Genomic DNA, 22582 nt, shown 5'->3' on the forward strand with positions numbered 1-22582 from the left:
TTTATGGCATATGGGCCGTTGTTCTGACTGTGAATGACTTTCCATGGCTCGAAAGCTTCATACACATAATTTCCAATTAGGAGTCCTATCTCAGCAGCGATGCATGGCAGCTCTACTTCCAGGAGGTGTGGCCATTTTTCAATGTCTTTCTGAAGAGGAATATGATCCTTTGTTACTGGGATGCTCTTTTGCGTGAAAACCTTTTTTAAGCTGATAAGCTTATCTTCTTTGATTCCACAGACCTCCAAATCTCTCAGCAGAGAACTTTTCACTTGTTTGGTTGAGCTCATTGTTGTTTGGACAAGCTGCGCTCCTTTTCCCTGCAGGTTTAGCTGCCTTGCTAAAGAGTCTGTGCAAAATGTTGCAGAGCTCCCAGGGTCCACGAAGGCGTAGGTTTTCACAAGCTTGCTTCCTGTCTTTGCTTTGATGTAGACCGGAAGAATCGCAAGAACACATCTATCTCCGGCCACTTCACAGGTAGTAGTCTCCTGGTTTACGCTCACCAGTGCACTTGAAACTACTGTGTTGTCTGACCTGGCCACCTCTTAGCTTTCTGCACGTGCATGATTGGAAACATTGTCTATTCTATGAATGTGTAGCAAGCTTGGGTGTCTTTCTGAACATGTTTGGCATGTCATTCTCTTTTTGCAGTCTTTACTCACGTGCCCTTTAACTAGGCATCCAAAACATAGTCCAGATTTCCATATAAAATCCACCTTGTCTTTATGAGGTTGTTCTGCAATCTGATGGCACTCCAATAGTGCGTGGTCTTTTTTGCAGAACAAACATGGCTTCATGAAGGCAACATTACTTGACATCCTGCTATTCACTGTCAGAGGTTTGCAATTATCTTCCTCTGTTGATGTGGCCACACTGGTTGCAAAGATGCTTCCTTTAATCCTTTCACTCCTGGTATTTTTCCCCATTTGTAAAACGTTCCTGCTTTTCGCTTCGGCAGCAGATCCCTGCATGTCACCAAAGAGAGGGTCAGCCAGGATTTTGGCTTGTTTATCCACAAAGTCGACCAAGTCTTTGAATCTCACTCTTCTCTGGCTCCTTTCTTGGATCTTGAATGCCAGCACCTTCCATCTTTCTATGAATTTATAGGGTAACTTCGAGATGATAACTCTCATATTTGTAGGGTTATCCAGCTCCTCCATGTAATTCACATCCTCCAGGGCGTTTCTGCAATTTAAAAGGAATAGGGAAAACTTGTTGAGTGCTTGTGAGTCCTCTGGTTTTATTTGCGGCCATTTTAGCACCTTTTCCATCAGAGCGGTGGCAATCTTCAGTGGGTTGCCGTAGCAGTCTTCCAACATGTCCATGGCTCTCTGAAAACCACGGTCGGGGGGCATATGCTGGCAGCTTTTTACAATGTCTTTGGGATCACCTCTTGTATACTGTTCCAGGAAGTACATCTTATCTGCAGCATTGTCTGTTCTGGAGCTGACTGTGTGTTGGAATGCCTTAAGAAAAGATCTGAAGTCGAGCAGGTCACCATAAAAAACAGGAATATCACGCTGTGGTAGAAGGGCGAGCTGCTGATATTTCACAAGCATTTCTGTTATATCAGTCTGCTTCTTGATTACTTTGCATATGTCCTTTTCAAGGACTTTGATGTGCACCACTGGCTAATGTACTTGAGTCCAGAGCCTTTGGTGCTTTAGGTCTAGCTCCAGGTGCTGAAATAGACCTATCTGATGGGTTTACATGACTGCTTGGGATTAGTGGATAGCTGTGTCCTGCTTGCTCTTGTGTGTCTTCTTTCTGCCGTGTGTTTGCATTGTCCAAACACGTGTTCATTGCATCACTCATATCCTGTGCGTCATACTCTTCATATATTTTAATTTTAGCGTTGGACGCTGCTAAAGCTGTTTTTTAATTTTCAGTTCTTCTTTCTCAGCCCGAAGATGTGCCTCCTTAACTGCCAAGGCTTGACTTTGCTTTAGCGAGGCAGCCTTGGCTTCCAAAGCTGCACGTTTTACTTCCTCTCTTAGTCGTGCTGAGGATGCTGTTGAAGCGGATGAAGCCCTGCTAGCTCTACTGGATCTTGACACCACAGATACACTGTCCATATGAGAAACATCATCGTTGCAGGCTTGTGGTATTTCTTTGTAATGCTCATCACAATTAATCCACACATCAGCTTCATTAATAAAGTCCTGAAATCTCTGAGATTTAGGCTCAAACCAGCTCTCTTGATCATGGCTCTTTTCTTCTTCATTCATAAAAAGCACAACTGAGCAGTTACAGTCTTTAAACTCCTCAAAGATTGCCTTGAAAAGTTTCATCTTTGAGATAACTTCCATCAAGTTACAGGTGTTGCCCATTAAAGGCTCAACTTCATTCATGTTGGCAGTGAGTTGTCTTAATTTACCTCTCCTTGCATTGATGCATAGCTGAAGCCGCTGCTCCATGGCCTTTTCCGTTGGTTTTGCTGCCCTCTTGTGGGCGTCGACCGTAAATGCATCCTCAGTGGCTCTGTCCTCCGACATTATTCAGCCGGTTTGGCTGAACAAAAGACAACAGCTGTTTTACCAAGTGGCTCGAACTCCAACGGAAAGGCATGCAGAGTAGCGTGACAGCCTGCAGTCCATGTCCACACGGGTAGAGGATAATCCAAATGGTCCCTTTCCCCAGTAGCCACGATCAGATCCACTTTGTTTCTGCCGCGGCTCCAGTAGCCACGATCAGATCCACATCCGACAATTCCAGTGATAGTAGGTTCCTACACGCTAGTAATCCTCACAACGTTGTCGGAAGTTTTTGACTTAATGTAGTGGCCAATTGTCCAAAGAAAATTAATGTTCAAAGGCCACTTAGTCTAGGAGGCGAGCTCGAGTATTGACTCGCGTATATTCAAAAAATCAGATACCTTGCTTGTTCCATTCAGGTGCTTTATTGAGAGGTTCAATAGATCAGCTGGCGGCCCAGTGCCGACGTGCAACATTTGCACGGTATTTAAACAAATAAACAAACAAGATCCCTCGGTCATACGGATGTGTGCGGTCACATTTTTTTTCCAACTTCCTCTCTAGACTTCCTGCTGTGTCATGCTGGCAGCGTCATTTATACCTGAGCACACTCCTACGATTTCTTTTTATAAATAATAACAAAACGTAAACTAGAGCAGTCCATAAGCAAGATAGCACGTTACAAAACAGTAAAATAATAATTCATAGTTATTCAGCTCATTTAAGTTAAATTAAAGAATATTCAATTGGCTCACAAAACCATAATGCATTACCATAAAATAATGTACCTAAATGGCTCTTACACGTTACATAAGGTTTTACGTCTGCTTACACTAGGATCACATCATAGCTCAAGCCTGCCTATGGCCAGTGTGATGTAATGGGGGCTATTTATAACAACAACAATGCCTTCACAAAGGACGCTGGGATGGTTCCCACAGCGTGTGTTACTGTACACCCAATCAACTTCCTGTCACCAACATGTGGAAAATAACAAAGGTCAATGTACGTCTGCTAGAAGTGCTTGTTTTTGTCACTGACCGGCTAATATTGTGATTATTAGTGTCTGATTTCATCATAGAAAAGACGCGACAGAGATGTAAAACATTTCCTTCCCTTTCGCTTGTTTGGATCTGTTTTGATATTGTTTATAACCAAGTCTCACGCTTGGACTTGTTGCTGAAAGACAATGATGAAAATGTTTTTCAGAATTGTAGAGAGGAGTATAGCTGAGTGTTATCTTTTAATGTCATGGCTGAATATATATACAATGTGGATGATGCCAAACCCTCGACATTTCAGAACGGGATTTGAGCAAAGAAATACCTATTTTTTTCTCGATAGGATCCTTTCCATAATGACGGACACTCATAATCTCAGCTTGTCAGTGGAAAGAGAATCACTTGTAATGGACATTGTGCAATTACAACTAAGGATTACATCACGGCCCGGTTTCCGATCACCCATTGTAGTGCTCTCGCTTAATTCTGGAACAATTTCAGAAATGTTTGCTTAGATACAAAACACGGACAAATAGGAGTAGGTTAAACAACACAGAGGTTTCCCCTTAAGGATTAGGATGATACGTGTTTTTGTTCTTGTTGTGTTTTCAGCTAGCTTCCTGGATTGCTCTTGTAAAATGACACTAGCTAACACAGAGCAAGTCTCCAAAGGCAAAACATTTTTACGGAAAGGAAGCGCTTTCAAAAGATGTCATTGTCATACTTTGGCTCTTGATCTTTCTCTCTCTCTCTCTCTCTCTCTCTCTCTCTCTCTCTCTCTCTCTCTCTCTCTCTCTCTCTCTCTCTCTCTCTCTCTCTTTCTCTCGCTCTCTCCTACTCACTTGTAAAGGACACTGTATCTTGCAAAGGCAGTAACAATGTTCACACACAAAGATAGAAAACACACATCCACTTGACTTACTTTCTGAAGTTTTCCGGCAGTTAGATGCAGTCTAAAAAGCCATTCACACTCAAAAGTGTGAATGGCAGTATCCGTCTAGTTGTATTAGTTTCAGCTTCTGCCATGAGTTTGAGTGTGTTTCTGTCTGTATTGGGAAGTAATAGGTTAGAACTGCCATTTTATTAATTTTAAAGCATTTAAAACAATACAACATCAACCATTTGAGCCCACATATGATGCAGCAACCTGGTGAATTCGTAAGTCACCTTATTTGACCTGGAACTGTATAGTGCAGAGGTTGAATCAGAGGGGGGGAGTAAATTATTTTCAACGTTTCAATTTCCCAAACTTGACTTAAAGTGGACCTATCATGCTATATTTGAAACATATATTGTAGGGCCATACCTATATAAAACATGTCTGTGAAGTTTTTTTTTTCAAAATACCAAACAGATCATGCATTTTAGTCATGCCTCATTTCGCTCTATTTGCTCTTTTCCAGCCCTGTTTTTGCAAGGGCTGATTCTGTGACTACAGCGCCACTTACGGGCCTGGCATATGTACTACAGCGTCTCCAGCGCTTTCGAGCGGTCTCCTGTGAACGGACACATTCGTGGCCCAACCCCCCATTCCCCTGATAGGTGGAGAGTTGCCCATATAGGCGGAGCACCCCTTTTCTGACGTCAGGAAAATTCAAATCTGTATCAGCTCCGTTGACTATACTCTGACATGTTTATATGGTTTAATTTTCAAAAAGGCCTGTGCTGCAGCCGTTCTTTTATACCTTTTGTCTGAAACCAGAGCCCAGTCTGCTCTGATTGGTTAGGTAGCCTGCTCTGTTGTGATTGGTCAACTTCCTAGATATGTCCCAGCCCTTAGCCGATAATTTACAATGTGTTGGAGCACTAGCCAATAACAGCGTTAAACGTGTTACATAGAGATGTCACTTTGTTACGGAAGTACGCATGCATGCACGCGCATGCAGACACACACACACACACACACACACACACACAGAGGGCTGTTCTCCAGGCTTGGGTCCCTCCTCTAAAAGCTTTATCTTCCCCACCATCAGAAGCGGCTGAGTGGTCAGGGAGTGACCCTCCTTACAGACCTCCACTGGCAACCCGAGAACATCGCTATTCTTATCTGAGCCTGGCCCGTGTGAGGTGGCAGCTAGACAGGTTCTTTTTCTCACACACACACACACACTCACACACACACCTCAGCATCTCCTGAGAGTGCGTGATATGAAAGACTGTCATTGAGAAGGGAGGCAAAGGGGCAGCAGAGAGAATCACGTCTTTAGCATGTGAATGATGCAGGATTGGTTTTCCAGTAGGGAGGCTTGGAAAGGCTGGGTGGAGAGGAGAGAGAGGTGGAAACAGTTGATTTAGGGTTATACTTCAACTGTGATACTAGATATGTGTTAGATGTGCAAGATGTTTTAATCAGTAAAATTGTTTGATACTGGCAAATTCTTAAACTCACACACAGATTAGCTTATTTAAAGGAGACCTATCATGCTATATTTTAATAATATATTGTAGGGCCATACCTATATAAGGTATATTTATACGGTTTTTTTTCAAAATACCAAACAGATCATGCATTTTAGCCATGCCTCATTTTGCTCTATTTTCCTCTCCTCCACCCTGTCTTTGCATGCACTGCAGCTGACCACGCCCCCCTGCAAAGGAGGGGGCCGAGTTACGAGCATCATGTTACCATGCTGTTACCATGCCACGGCAACCTCTCATTCCCCTGATTGGTGGAGAGTTGGCCATATAGGCGGAGCTCCTCGTCACTGACGTCAGACTATTTTCAAATCTCTATCAGTCTGTATCAGAACCGTTGCAGTCCCGTTTTTAGAGATTTGGGTATGGAGGAAAAGAGAGAGGGTTGTGTGTTCTCACACTTGGTGAGTTCCCTGACACACCGGGGACACATATTCATGTATAAAAGACGTACAAAAGTGCATTTTGCATGATAGGTCCCCTTTAAGTGTTTCTGTTGGTGTTTTCATGGCTTTGTGGTCAAACACACTTAGACTGTTAGATTATTCTTTAAGTTGAATTTGTCAATTGTAACTCAAAAATATTTGAAGTTGTTTACCTATCAGAACATGTAAACTGATTATCTTCTATTTTGAACTGTCAGCTGAAAAAAGGAAATGTTAAGACACTACCTTGGGCTCTATGCGATTAAGATTTTCTCTTTTACATTTTATTTTCAACGTTATGAAGTTCAAATGATGAATCATCATGTTATCTTTTGCCCTTGACTATATAATCTAAATGTACCTGGTCAGGGAACTTTGCTGCATGTCAGCATACAGTATGATACTTTACATCATAGCCACAGGGCGGTCAAAAAGCAGCAGATGTGCATTATGGTTTTTAGAAATATCAACACGTTTCTTTCAATTACACCTGTTTTATAATGCCCTTCGTGATGCTTAAAAGAGCATTAAATTAGTCAACAGTGAATCGCCATGTAAACAGCCGGATGGTAAGAGCAGGGTCAGCGAGCGCATTCTGGTTTTCATCAGGTTGGATCAGAGTTGAACGACGGCCTCACCTCTCACAATCTCTGGAGGCAGGTGGAAACATTTACTGGTAAACTTTGCAGGGAAGAACAGTGAACTTTAAATCTCCATCTTGGACTGAAAGTGTTTACTCAGTGCTCTTATCCAACTTAATCAGATACCCTGCTTTGTGTGACAGGCTCCGTGTTCCTCACAGTCTTTTTTACACATAAATAATGACATGCAAAAAAACAAACAAACACACACACAGTCCTTTGAGTGGCAGGCCTCCTCTGAGTGATTGGCATTGTTAATCCCTGATGTCACACAACAGTGAGAGTGCACGTCTGTATGTGTGCGTGTGTGTGTGCGTGTGTGTTAACAGTGATTAATTATCGTCCTCATGCTGGGGATCTCCTTAGGTTATTGATTACGTCACGAAGCAAACCCACAGGGGGATGATTTTCTTACACTAACAGGGAATCAATTAGTGTCTGGGGACTTGTTTACTTAAGTATGTGCACACTATTACTGTGTGTGTGTGTGTGTGTGTGTGTGTGTGTGTGTGTGTGTGTGTGTGTGTGTGTGTGTGTGTGTGTGTGTGTGTGTGTGTGTGTGTGTGTGTGTGTGTGTGTGTGTGTGTGTGTGTGTGTGTGTGTGTGTGTGTGTGTGTGTGTGTGTGTGTGTGTGTGTGTGTGTGTGTGTGTGTGTGTGTGTGTGTGTGTGTGTGTGTGTGTGTGTGTGTGTGTGTGAAAAGAAATGCAGAATGTAATGATAAGAGCCTTGAGCCACTGTCACCACATGCCTCACTGCTCATCAACAACACCTCGTACCTTAATGTAGTTCTCTCTGATGTTTGGCTTGTTCGCTGCTCTCTCCTCAGCATCGGGGCTCTGATGCGGCGGGTGTTCGTCCTGCGAACCGTCAGCATGGTCTTCCAGAGCTCTCTACTCACTATCCTGGAACCATCGCCTCTCATGAAAGGTGAGAGACTGAAATCGATCCCAGGCAGCCATTTCAACACATATCACCAATTGCAATGATCCTATAAAGGTCCAGTTTGGTTATGTTGGTGCTCTGAAGTAAAGTATAATAACCTATATCTAAGTGTCTAAACACATACACACAATAAAACACACTCTATTACTAAAAAAGAGTGACCCTGTTTGTGTTATAAGCTTCTCCGTGAATAGTGTATCAACGCACCACATGTTTATTGAATTCTGTAGAATTACATATTTAAACTTTCTAGATCTTAAATACATACACATGCCTTCCTCATTTGACCCGATAGTTTGTTGAATAAACACATTAACATGCAGGTACATGTACATATTGTATGTACACAGCTTTACGATACAAATGTCATAGTGAATGGATGATAAACACACAAAAACGGTCACAATGACTTTATTAGATTAGGTAAAGTTAGATGAACCTTTCTAGTTTTTAAGGACGGTTTTGCACCTCAATCAGTCGTTAACACTACAGTCTTATGTAATGTGGTCGATATAAAATCATTTAAAAACATTGCGGTGAGAAAGGGAAACAATGGTCACAACTACACTTTCACACTAGAAATGACAACATAATATGTTCTTTAGCATGTCAACAAAGACATCCCTGTGATATTTACTGCTTTTGTGTTGGGATGTGAAACTGTGTTCAGCCCCTGGATGTTTGTGACATAAGGTGTGTGGTTTCCATTGTTTTAGCTGATTTATGTCCGCTTAGCTGGCAGGTGTGTCATTTGATATTTGAGTTAGGTAATATCTGTACAGCACAGTTTTACAGTAGATATATACCTTAGATTGAATTACTGATGCCGTTCCTTGTCTGCTGTTTAATTGTGTGAGAGCAATATAAATGGAACATATTTTTATTACATACATTTTTCTTTAGGGTCTACATTTGAATCAAACTGGCCTTAAAGCAGGAATCTTTTTCTTGTTGATCTGCTCACATGTTGTTCAACCTGTGATCAACTTTCATAACGTAAGAGACATGGCATCTGTTAAAGAGGCCCTATTATGCTTTTTAGGGTTTTCCCTTTCCTGTAGTGTGTTGTGTAGGTTTGAGTGCATGTCAATGGTCTGCAAAGGCTAAAATATTTGTAGATTGAAATCAATAGCTGGAGACAGGTTCAAACTCTGCGTCCTTTCCCCTACCTACACACTTAGGAACTGCTTCTTGAGAGTTTGATTGTCGGTTCAGAAAGTTACAGAAATCTATGGACACAGCAACAGAAAGGTTGTGAACCAACTATATGAGTCGGTTTCTTAGTATAAGTACACCACAGGAGTGATGCAGAGGACATTGATAGACAGGTGCTGTCTCTCTCTCCTTAGAGCCATTGAGTTATTCATTTCTGAATGACACATCTGATTCTGTTACACAGCCAGTCACAAAGCTTTCGGGATTCAGATCGGCGCCATTTATCTCCGTCTGAGTCGTGTGTTTCTCTATCAAGCCTCTCAGACTGAGAGTTGAGGCCTCTCCCCCCCCCATTGCTTTAAACCCAGAACAAAGATTTCAGGCAAACTCAACCGAAACAAAAAAAAACACGGAAAAACATTCAGTTTCAGGTTGTTCAATATTACATGATAACCCTCCGCTTCCCACTCTGCAGTGTGATCACTCGCAGCTTCTATGTGACTCCCACAGTCTTGTGTCGCTGACTGAAGAGTCTTATTCGGTAAAAACTCTGGCGGCTTGAGTGAATAATTCAGTGTTAGCGGCAGCAGATACAGATAGGCTCTGTGGTTCCTCTGTGTTTCCCCACTAACACCGCTCTGCCACTTCCCCTCAGAGGATACACTACATGTGTTTTGGGGACGAGGGGGGGGAGAACGGAGAGAAGTCTTACCGTTTCTCACTGCATGTCTGCTTACTTTGACTTCTACATAGAATAGTATAGTGAGAAGTGTAGCAGCGCAGACGACCGTGTATCACTGATCGTTTGTATGCCTTTTTCACTAAAACAGTTGCACTCAAAGATGTTGTTGCTTGATTTTGTGTCCGCTCTTGCAGGTATGGCCGTCCTGAGTATGAGTGTTCAGCACTTCCTGGGCGGCCTCATCACCACGCTCACCTTCACTACCATGATGCATTGCACTCAGAGGGCAGAGGAAAGCATTCAGGTAAGGCAAACTTCATACATTCCTTCCTTTTCTGCTGTTATGTAACACATGATCTCTCTGGTCATGTGTGTTCAATATTAATTGTCCCGTTCTTTTGTGTAATGTCACCCTCTCTGACATTCCCTTCCTTCTGTCTTGCTTTAATTGTACCTTTGTGACATTTCAGGCCATTTCCTTCAGTTGTACTTAGTTGTCCTCAGCAGTACCACCCCTCTCGTCCCTCCAGCTGTCAGTTCTCATCATCTGTTGCCACCTGGAAAATCTCAGACCCAGTTTCTATTCATTGCTTTTTCTATTCTTATTATTCTGTCCCTCCTACCACCTCACTTTACGTCTTTGTCATTCGGGAGTCCTTTAAACGCTCTCTGACCTTTTCCTCTCCTCTCTCGTTTTCTTCCTCTTTGACACAACTCCTTTTGTCCCGGTCGTAACTGGGCCACCGTCGCCTGGAGGTAATCGCTGTTTACACAGAGATCACTCAGTCAATCTCTGAAGGTGACAAAATTATCATTTCAATTGCTGTCAAATCACAGGCTGCAGCACAGATATCTGGGTCTGGTTACTGTTCAAATAAATAACAGGAGAGGACCAATCACAACATGAGATGATGAGAACCACGGTTCATTTGAGAGGTTCTCATGACACATATACTGTTTGCTTGTTAGTGTGTGTGTGTGTGTGTGTGTGTGTGTGTGTGTGTGTGTGTGTGTGTGTGTGTGTGTGTGTGTGTGTGTGTGTGTGTGTGTGTGTGTGTGTGTGTGTGTGTGTGTGTGTGTGTGTGTGTGTGTGTGTGTGTGTGTGTGTGTGTGTGTGTGTGTGTGTGTGTGTGTGTGTGTGTGTGTGTGTGTGTGTGTGTGTGTGTGTGTGTGTGTGTGTGCGTGTTATTGAAGGTAGTGCTATCCTGTGACAGAAAGCTGATAGTGTGAGTGCTTGTTAACGATCCCCAGGAGAAAGAAACCCAATCTGTTAAACAAGTTGCTCAGAATAAAGGCACTCCACTTAGCGGTGGTCACTCAGAGCTCTCTACCTCAGCATGCAGACCACAGCAGGCTGAAACCCACCACCAGCTCCTCAACACACACTCGTTTCTGTAGGGATGGTCGTGACTGTGGTCTTTAGGGATGTAACGATATATTGAATATCGCGGTAAATAAATGTCTCAATACTGTTGTGAGACTGACAAAATCTACCACGATTTAAAAAAAATAATTTAAATCATTTTTTAAAAACCTTCATTCAACCAGATGGTCCCATTGAGATCATCGATCTCTTTTTCAAGGGAGACCTGTCCAACATGGCAGCAAGTAGGTTACAACATGAACATAAAACAACAGATAACACAAAAGGACATCATATTTACAGGGCTACATGTACATACCTAGAGACATTGACAAGTACCAACAGTATATTTATATCTCGCCCTGTCAATAAGCCTCACCTTCTTGGCAAAAACGGTATTGTTTTTGAAGTGGTGGAGAGACAATGCACAGTTTTACCCACTGCTGTCACCCATGGCCAAAGTATATCTCTCTGTCCCAGCAACATCAGTACCAAGCAAGAGAGTTTTTTCCACAGCAGGGGATATTGTAAACGCCCAAACATCCCAGCTTCTACCTGGAAATGTGGACATGCTCATATTCCTAAAAGATAACCTTGATGATGCTGAGTGAGTGAGTTAGAGTTGAGTTACTTGAAAAACTAAAGTGAAACTTGATTTATTCTATTGCAGGGACTGATTATTATATTGTTGACACTTTAAAATACTACTATCCTACCAAAATGCTGTACAAATCTATTTATTATTTAATAAAGAAAAAAATAAAATCACGTTTTTTTCCATTTATTTTTCAATATCGCGATAAATATCGTACCATGGACTTTTTAGCGCGATATTATCGTACCGTGAGTTTTTGGTATCGTTACATCCCTAGAGGTCTTATATTATTACTTTTTGATGAACTTAATAATAGTTTTCACTGCAAAGTATCCAGGAATGGCCAATAATATGTTTTATCTTACAAACAGATACTCGTCTTCCTTTGGCCTCAGTCCATCGTCTCAGGCCATGATCTCACGCTTTCTCTTTCAGACTTCCAGTCTTTACTTCTTTGTTTTTCTCATTTTTGCTTGTCTTTGTCTGTTGTTGCTGATAAATCATATTCAAGTTTTACAAAACATGAAGTGATGAGTCGATAAGAGGACTTTCCCATCGACTACTCCCTCCTTACTTACAATGTGCCCTTTTTTCTCTGCTCACTTCCCTCTCCTTCACCTTCTCCTCTTTCTCCCTTGTCTCACTATTCCTCCCTCCTCTCCCCTCTCCATTAGTCGACCCACTACAGTTTCCTGTCCACTCTGGAGGTGCTGGGGAAGCTGATGTTCAGCGCTCTGGCCGGAGGCATGGTGGATTGGTTTGGTTTTCAAGTTGCCTTCCTCTTCTTCCTCACCCTCTCCGCCGGCACAGCCCTGCATGTGTGGACGGCCACCTTCACCGGGGCTCTCAGGGAACACCAGCTCAAAGAGCCTCCCAAGTGAGGTCAGGATCGGGGCGTCTGCAGCGGAAAATGTGCTGACAAAACTTGAGTTTGGAGCGTCAAAGCCCCTGAATCCCAATTAAATATAACACTCATGACTTCAGCAAATTAAATATACGTCTAGAAGATCTTGAATAAGTTGACTTGTTGCCATTTTGAAGGAGAAATCAGCCATGTGGTTAAGTGCTCTGCTGCAGAGTGTGCTTTCTTTGTTTTTTTCAAATTGCACAGTTGTCATTTCACTGGCAAAACTGGCCTTTTTTTAATTTTCCAATTGAAATGCCTGGAAAAGTCTTAATATTGACAGTAGCGTGAGGACGAGCGCATTGAGTATTACGCCTCCTGGACAGAATGAGATTGGTGCATCCGTTGAGTTGATGATTGGCAGTGGAGAATACTGTCCTCAGAGTTGAGAAGTACTTTGGGACACATTATCAAAAGCTGTTTTTTATCATCTGAGCCATTTTAATATTTTAATAAGCCAGCAATAAGTGCTGTAGCCAAAAGCAATATCGCTACTTGTGATGCTTATTCTATCATACTGTATGAATATGTTAGTTGTTCTCCTGAGTTGTATGGTTTACATTTCAAGATGAATAAATGTCTTCTACCTCGTATCAGCGCTGTAAGGTACGACGCACAGGAGGCAAATGTACAGGAGCTGCCAGTAGAGCTTACACTCTTTCAAGGTGAATCATTTCATTTACTAAGTTACGTAAGCGACAACAGTTAGTTAAAGTAGGTTTGCACTGACGGCAGATTGTTTTATTATGTGTCTGTTACAAAGGGAATAAGAATACATGCAGCTGTAGAATGAGGAGTGTTTGTTCTGTTTAAATAACCTCCAATTTTCTGAGTAAAATCCCTTTCCCTTTGGAATTGTATTGGTCAACCCTGACTGCTTATTTCTAGTAGGAAAACTCAGCCTTACACACTGCATGGTGCCATCTTGTCTTATTTTTTTAGATAAATAATCATCTTAAAAAACTTTAAAAGGCCAATACCACTGGCAAACTGCAGTCACATGTTTATTTAAGTTTTCAAAATGTCCATAATATGTACTCTTAAAAACACTGTAACTCTTCATGGTACTGTACACTGTGTATTATAATTCTCAAGGCTTAAAATGTGAAACAACAGCAAATCGTTTTTTTCCTGTAAGGCCTAAATGTATTCATAGAAAATAAATCTTAAAATTGATAAATGAGCTGATAGCAAACTGGCAGATAAAGCAGCAATGGGTTGGTTGACATAATCTCAGCAAATATAGCCAAAATAAACCTGCTTTCACCCACATTAATAAAAGGGATGCCATATTACATCACTGCTGGTTTACCCATGTGTTGCCAGGTCTGTCATGAGATTTGCCCAACAAATAAAGCTGCTGAGTGAATCTTACAGTCTGGTGTCTTTTTGTGTCACTTCTGGTATTTCCCTCCAGATTTTTACTACATTTCTGTCCCAAGGGGAGAGGTGCTGTGTGGTCATTGAGGACGATCCCACCTTTGAAAATCCGCCGTGGCTTATACTATAGCGAATCGAACAAAACCCTGGCTCTCCGCAGCGCACTGGGGCTACCGGAGTGAATAGGGCCCGTGTCACTGGATCCACAAGCCATACAGGTCTAATGACACAACAAATGCAGTGAAGGAGGATTAGGCCAGTTTACACGGCCCCTCAATACACCTCGGCTGCGTTCCAATAGTCCATTTAGTTTAGGAACCTTCCTAACCAAGTGAAATGACCCGGAAGTACGTCAGTGGCAGCCATGTTAAGTGCCGTTCCAATTCTCTAAATGAAAGGAAAGGAGGTTTCAAACTTCCTTTATAACCTCCTTTAGCTTAGGAACCACTGGACCTCCCTTACCGAAAGGAGATCAATAGATCAAGGAGAAAATGCTGCCCCATAATGCCTTGCAGCCGCAGCATTTGCCGTCACACAACAGTCGGCCGTTCACGGAAACAACCGATTATGACCGATAAATTATATCATGAAAGTTACGGTGCTTAAGCATTTTAAAACGTATGTGGTAACTTGCCAAAGTGCTTTGTTTTGAACGTTCATCAGTATTATAATCAAAAAGAGAAATACGAACGTTAGTTTTTACTGAAATGATCAAATAAAGTCAACATTTCACAGTCTTTACTGAGCTGTGTGGAGTTTGTTCAACTTTTAAAAGATGTTTGAATGGTGATATACACAGTGATAGATGTTAAGGACTAACGTTTATAATAAATACATTTGTATTGATTTTAAGATCTTTTCATAGTTCATACAATCATACGTATTGGGATCATTTGTATTAATGTGGACCGGAGGGAGAGGGTGACGAGCATAAGTTTCACTTTCCTTTTTTATTTAAATTCCAACTTTGGTCCTGAAGAATATGTTTCTCTTGTCCACGTTCATAAAGCATAAAGCAACAGCATCAGAGCACGGTGCAGAGTCTCTAGATGAGTTTACAGTAGTCCCTCGTTCTTATTATACATCCATGTTGTAGTCCGCTGTATAGAAAACTGTAGTTTCCATAGTTTCCCCACAGCAGCAGAAGCACATTTATGACGTCCGCTGGCGCATCATAAACACGTCAGATAGTGAAAATGCAGTCGGATTCTCTAGCACCGCTGTCTCTTCTCCTAAATCCTTTTGAATTCTCCTATCCACTATTCCTTAACCCCGTGACGTTTCACTCAGAGGTCAAGGAATAGGAGATAGGGTTAGAATTTATAAGCTGATTTTTGGATTATTACCCTCCACTTTACACTTTCTCACCCAGCCTCATTATCTGGGCGTACTGTTTGTATAGCGGGAGAGGCGATGCGGGGATAGAAAAGGAGGGTGTGCAGAGAGATGTGTTATCCTCTCGCCATTCTAAGAGAAGAGCGAGAGCGGAGTAGTTTTGTTTGGTGCCTTTTGAAAAGTCACATGAAACCACAAGCCCACTGCGTGTTGTGCAGTGTTGGGACTAACGCGTTACAAAGTAACGCGTTACTGTAACGCCGCTATTTTTGGCAGTGACTAGTACTCTAACGCATTACTTTTTTAATTCAGTAACTCAGTTACCGTTACTACATGGTGCGTTACTCCGTTAGTTTTTTTATATAGTCAACAGCCAGGCGAACAGAGATGAGTACAGTACTTGACAGTACTTGAGTAAATGTACTTAGATACTTCCTGTGTCACATGCGGAGACGCGCTGTGGGCGTGTTTGTGTTGTTTACTAACAACGCCGAGCTGCGCTTCCATTACAGTTTAGGAACTGGGGCAGTTACTATAGTAACGCAGTGTAGGCGGAGCCGTGACGTCATCTTCAATGAGAGCCCCAGAAAAACAACACAGCCGTTAGCTGTTAGCACTCAGAGCTCACAGCTCCTCATATCTGTTCAGAAACTAGACAAAAGTTAAACAAGTACAAACCACAGACTGCCTGTGTCATGGCGAATACAGTCGCTGGTTTATTTATGTCTGTATAGGCCGTTGTTGTGAGTGTGGACGGTCGGAGCATATTATATAACGTTAGCTTAGCCAAGCTACATTTAGAAAACACGCATTTTAAAAGGGTTTTTCGCCTGCCGTCTGTCTGCAGACTTGTCAAAGCATTAATTCATGGTTTTTACTAACCGGTATCAGTATGTTGTTAATTCGGCATCATTTTGAAACGTGTATTACAATTAAATCACGGTCAAATATGTTCATCTTGTTGTAGTTGTAGCCCCCTTGCCAGCGATTCTCTCTCTAGTTTAGCATACTCAGCCCGACTCAGCCTGGTTGTTCCTGGCCCTAGAACCACGATTTAGTCGGGCCAGAAAAAAGGTGAAAAAGTAGCCCCGGGCCAAAACTAGGCCAAGTGGAAACGCAACCAAAAACGGTCTCGGCACGCTTAAAGCGAGCTACCCGCTGCAGTGGAAACGCCATTACAAGACTATCATGGCGGCGGCGGAGCTCAAGTCTAGTTTCTCCACCTGGAGATATTCTCACTATTTCACTTTTGTCGAGCACAAAGAAAAGAACGTTTTAGTTAAATGTAAGTTGTGTCTTGGCGGGTCAAAGATCCTATCTACTGCCCAAACCAGTAATTCAAATCTCTTAAAACATCTGCAAAAACAACATGCTGGGACGAAGCTAGTAGCTAAGACCACACAGACTCAGCCGACGCCACTCCACCTCCACCTAAGCAACAGCGGCTGGATTTTAACCAAGGGACTGCTATCCAGGGAAAAGTCGATAAAGCCATTGCACGGTATGTTGTAGAACACATGCCGCTTTCAGGGAGCTAGTTAGCATGATACCATGTCCGGGCATATGGGACGGAAAACTTTTTCCAACTACCTGGAGAAAGAATATACAAAAATGGAAAGCCAGCTAATATCGATGCAATCCAGAATGCATATAATGCATGTCAAGTTGATCAACAGATTGTATTATTCTCCAATGCAATAACAGTACTGAAAGGAAGGCTATAAGGGCATTAATGGGAGCCATTTTGTAAGTAACGAAAACGTTACTTTTCACAGTAACGCATTATTTTTTTGTAAGTAACTAGTAAAGTGACTGAGTTACTTTTGAAATGAAGTAACTAGTAATGTGTAACTAGTTACTGGTTTTCAGTAACTAGCACAACACTGGTGTTGTGTCATCTAAACTTCCTGAGGTATTTGTTGTAGGCCTATGTATAAAAAGGGAAAGCTTCTTTACTTTACTTTACAATGCAGCCTTTTCTGTAAAACTGGATGTGATTAATTATCAAGACAATATACAACTGTTTCTTTTAGACTTCACAAATACCAGGATAATTCAGATTTATAAAATAAAATGTTCTTTGTTGTTTTCCCTAGCTGTTCCCAAGCTTTAATAGTAACCCGAATAGATGGATTTTACCCGGTTCTCAGAAACAAAACATGTTGATACGACATTTGTAAATGTAACTTTTGACTGGGCAAACTTAGACCATGTGACAACCTACACAATCAGAACAGCTGTTGATGAACCCTGGGGTGAGATTGTTTGTCAATTCCTGTTTCCAAGGTCAAAAAATCAACTGCGATTCTCAGCTCTTTATGTAAGAATATATTGAAAAAGGTAAAACATTTAAATGTTTCAACCTTAATTGGATAAGAGAGAAACATATTGTAACTTTGTCATTTCTTGCAATGCAGTTTTCCTTTGTTTTTGAGATCTCTACCTCTGCCCAAAAAACTCAGCTGCCATCCAAATATACTGAAGGTTAGTCCAATGTTATTTGTGTAAACATTACATTTCTAACACTTAACAGCAACATTTACAATCTCTTTTTTACACTGTCAACAGTTTTCAGTGGGACTTTATTGCCTGAGGAAAGTAGTTTCAGTACAACAAAATAAAACAAAATGCATATGTTAACTGCAGACACATCATTTGCTAGCTTCATATTAAAGCCTGTTTGCAGACGAGAAGGAGAAAAGGTAGACAAGTGGTCTGGATCCTACAGCGTTGATGAGAGTGAGACCTCCCACTGCGGTTGCCAGATTGGCAGAAACCCCCCGTGGAGCGAGTGCGTGTCTCTGGGCCACGCTCCCTGCCACGGCCACCATTGTAGTGATAGATTGGTGGATTTGCTGTGCTTGTTGCCTCACATCTCGACTTGTAACTGCAGAATAATAACAGTAATGGGAATTGCATAAGACTTGAAGATGAGGCTCTGTTTGCCAGGAGTTTGTTTGAATACAAAGTGTACAACCTAAATACCTGCTATGCAAATATAGTACCAAGTTTTGCTATCAAAAGGCAATTAATCAGCACCCATTTCACCCTTAAAAGAGGCCCTATTATGCTTTATGGGTTTTTCCGTTTCCTGTAGTGTGTTAGCCTATATAGGTTTTTGTGCATGTCAATGGTCTGCAAAGGCTAAAATCCTAATGCATAACGTTTATTTGTCACATATCATGCCTTTCAAATGGTTCATGCAAAATGTTATATACAGTATGTATATCTAATGATCTGTTCATCGTTCACATGAAAACCAGACAGATTGGTGGATTTAAAGTGTTGTTGCCTCATGTGAACCTTGTAAAAATAATAACAGGGGAATTGCATAACACCTGAGGGTGAGGCTCAATTTGCCTGGCATTTGCTTCAAACACAAAGTGCACCCTAAAGTGTTTGTGTTATCATAGTACACGGATCAGGCAATTATTTAGTGAATACTTTATTATGATATTGCAGTGCACACAGCACTTTTCACGTGTGAATTCCTGAGCTGTTATCGCCAGAGTCAGATTCCCCATGGGTAAGGCTGGATGTTCTTTTATATCTACAGCTATTGAGTTTCAGTCATTAACAATCAGGCTGGGGCGCAAGTCTGGTCACATCACCAACTTTATACCCGTATCACTCAGCAAAAGGAAAGGCCTGTTCATTCACCCCGTGCCAAGGCACAGCGTCACAAGGTGCGCCACAATGAAACACAAACAATAGCATACACAAAAAATAATAAGGAAGATTTTTTGGGAGAAATGGATAGAGAGAGTTCACTGACAGTTGCATCTCTTGTCCGGTAGAGATACCTCTGGGGAGATAGAGAGGAGAGAGAGGATGGGAGAGAGGCAGAGAGAGCAACATGTTTTAATCTCAGCAAACAAAGGTGTTGTATCGCTTTTTTCTCTCTCTTTGTCTCTGAGCACCCAAGGGGAAGAGAGGTGTTGGCTTTTTGCGCTGCTTTTGTCCTGTGGTCCGCAGAATGGCCTTCTGGGAAACTTGAGTGGGCAGGTGGAGGAGCCATCAGCAGCATCAAGTGTCACAGTGTTTCCTCCACTGGTGTTTACTTTTTGTTTATTTGCGACACGGACACCTCTCTCTCCATCTCCCCTCTCCCCTGTTTCTTCCCACCGCTCCTTCTTTTTATCTTTGTTTTCCTCTTCGGCTTGTTCAACACACTTTATCATACGCTCACTTAATGTTTGTTTTAACTGGGAACCCTTTTTATTCAAGAAAAAACATCGATTTAAGACTTCATGGTCATTTATCTGGATGTAAAAAGCATCCAAATCCAATTCCTGCATATAATGGGAGGCGTCTTGCGCAGTGGATAGAGCGTTGGTGTTCGGAGCAGGGTCACAGGTTCAAACCCCACTGCAGTCAGCATGTCGTTGTGTCCCTGGGCAAGACACTTCACCCCAAATTGCTCCTGTGGGGATTGCCCACAGTATTGAGTATGTAAGTCGTAATGTAAGCGTCTAACATGTAATAATCAAAGGTTTAGAATCATATCTCGCAGTCTTCATAAATAAATAATAAACAGTGGACTAGAGAGAGACGATGATATGGCCTGTTGACAGATGTTTTAGTTGTACCTTCTTAAGAGCTCTTATTTTAATATTCATTGAAGTGACATTTAATCTGTAAAAAACTAATACAAATAGATGTGATAATTATAAATGAGTAGTATGAAAACTCATCTGATCATCTTTAAAGTTAATCCCATAAAACATCTCTGTGCAAATTATTTGATACAATATAAAAAAGAAAGAAAGTAAAACTGCATTGCGGTTCTGAGGCTGATTGAGCACATGTAATGATAAACAAATGACACATTTTTGCCACCTAATGGATTTTGCGCATGCCTTTACACAGCGAAGGCTCAAAGAGGAAGAGGAACAGAGAGGATCTATGGAGGAAGCCTTGATGCAGGACGGACAGAGGAGCAGTGAGGTCTCAGTTTGCTGCTCGCTATAGGACACAACGGCCGAGAAGTAACTCTAGCCCGAGGAGAGAGGAGCGCTGCAGTATTTCCTTCCATTGCAGGCAGGCAGATATCTTTACCTGGTGACAACACACACCTGTGTGTAGATCACATGACCTCAGCGGCACTGTGGGAACAGGCAGAGAGATGCACTCAGTCAACCTTTGTGGAGATTTAAGGATCCAAGAAGAAGGACAGGAGGAGAAGAAATTACACATTTGCTTTATTCTTGGAAATGCTCCTAAAATATACTGTTAAATATTGATTGAGGGAGATTTTGCATGTTTTCTCTCTTAGAATATGAAACGTATGTGCTACACACACACACACACACACGCACGCACGCGCGTGCACATACACACAAAATAAATCCAGCACAAGGCCATTTATCCTGCTCTGTTATTTCAGGGTGTCTGGATAATCGTGTTTTGGAGAATTTTCCTTTTTAGGGAATTATTTGAATACAGTTAATTTGGAGAAAATAAACCGTACACCTAATCTCCTGCACTTAATTTAAAAAGATACATTTTCAATTAGTTTCCACTGAGAAGCCATGAGTTCACCTTAAAGGCTCTGAGCAATAACTACAAGCCTGACCCCTCTGAATAACTTACTCGGTACTCATTTCATTAATAATACACGACTAATTTTCATGCAGGATCTCTGTTCCCTGCCAACATAATCATAGTTGTCTATTTTTAGGTACAGGCTCTTAATTGGCATGAATATTCGAATGAGAGATGAAGAAGCGAAGATGCAAGTGTAAACAGAAAATTACACTTGTGCGGTAAATGTACACATGCATGCTCATCTTCAACATTTTGGGATGGCAGAGTAAATGGCTTGTTTGTGAGTCTCCAGTGTTGCGTATAAACATTTTAGGATAGAGAAGGGGGTTCATTTTCCTGGTGTTTGTATCTTCACAGAGTCATTTTGTTATCACCTCATTCTTAATTAGTTGTTAGACTGTCAATGGACCAATAGCTATCCTATATTTTGACTTGACTTTATGCCTTTATTTTTAGTAAAAATCCTCAGCTGAGATCAGAGAAGACATGCTATGTTTTCAGCCTGTTTACATCTATTCCTAATTACCACACAGAAGCTGATTTAGCCTACGTAGCTTTTCCCAGGTGGATTAGCATATTAGCATCTATAATATGACAGAAAGATCAAGCTAGTTAAAAATGTGTAATTAATGCAACTTTCATCAGGTTGCAACTTTCAGATCATTGAGAAATTAGAATTACGTTTTGGGTTACAACTGTTGGAGAGTCACTTATTGTCTTCTACATTGCAGTTATTTACCTAAACTCTTAGGAAATAGGATTAAAGCACACTTCAAGTATTATCATGTTATGTTGAGTTTAATGAGTTACAGTACATTTACCAGGGATAAAATCTACTTGGCTCTTAAATTCATCTTTTCACGGAGCTAGTTTGTGAAATACTGTAGATGAGCTACCATTAATGCACCAGCAATCTGGAAACATGCTAGCATTTGTCCGTCAAAGTGGCTCCCTAAACTTAATTCTGTTTTCTCTTTGTTCCCCTCAGTCACTTTGCTCTAAGGATTGAACATTATATAATAAAGAGTTAATTAAAGAGAGGGAAAAGAAGCTCTCTGAGCTAGCTAGCTAGAAGTCAGTTAGCAATGATCACTGTTAGCATTGTCAGTGAGTTTTACCATTGCCAAATTTAAATTGATAGAATCTAATAGCTCTTTAAAATAAAAATAATTGTATTGGAGCAATCAGTAACATTCTTTCAAATCTTTTTTGAGGAAATTAGCCAAAAACGTATATTAACAATACAAGACCTTTTTTGTCAAATTGTTGGGCGTTTAGGTGACAACCATCAAAATATAGGCTAAACTACCTACAACTTTTTATTTTATTTCATCCGAACATGCTAAAAGGCCTAGCTTCCTCCTTTTAGGACTCTCCAGCTCTCCGTTGGCTCAAGGTCAGCAAGCAAGGTGAAGACCCCTTGGCCTAAATGATGTGGCCTAAATGATGTAGATTCAAGTCAAATTTGACCAACACAACATAAACGTTTTAAATGCTGGTGTGATCTCTATGAAAACAGGGAAATGATCTTAACACTGTGTGTGTGCATCTGAAGTGATCGGAGCTGCTCTGTGGGGAAACAGGCTCACTATCCGGTCCCTCTGTGATGGGCTGGGATGTGACAAGCTGCCAGCTCATATGGTGTTGAGCCTGAGTCACTTAGCTCTGGTCTTCAGGCTCAGACCCCTTCAGCCCAACCCTCCCATATCTCTCTCCCTC

General features: G+C 41.5%; 1 protein-coding gene across 1 annotated transcript in view; it reads left to right on the plus strand.

The window, feature by feature from the left end:
• The window catches only part of mfsd3 (major facilitator superfamily domain containing 3), a 28922-nt gene extending 14947 nt beyond the window's left edge, over window positions 1-13975 (plus strand). Inside the window, exons 4-6 of the mRNA XM_034212598.1 lie at window positions 7787-7887; window positions 9934-10043; window positions 12372-13975. Of these exons, the coding sequence (XP_034068489.1) occupies window positions 7787-7887; window positions 9934-10043; window positions 12372-12578 (418 nt within the window). The 3' untranslated portion in view covers window positions 12579-13975. The remainder of the gene's footprint in view (window positions 1-7786; window positions 7888-9933; window positions 10044-12371) is intronic.
• Window positions 13976-22582: the final 8607 nt, after the last annotated feature.

The sequence above is a fragment of the Gymnodraco acuticeps genome, unplaced genomic scaffold, assembly GCF_902827175.1.
Source record: "Gymnodraco acuticeps unplaced genomic scaffold, fGymAcu1.1, whole genome shotgun sequence".
Lineage (NCBI taxonomy): Eukaryota > Metazoa > Chordata > Actinopteri > Perciformes > Bathydraconidae > Gymnodraco > Gymnodraco acuticeps.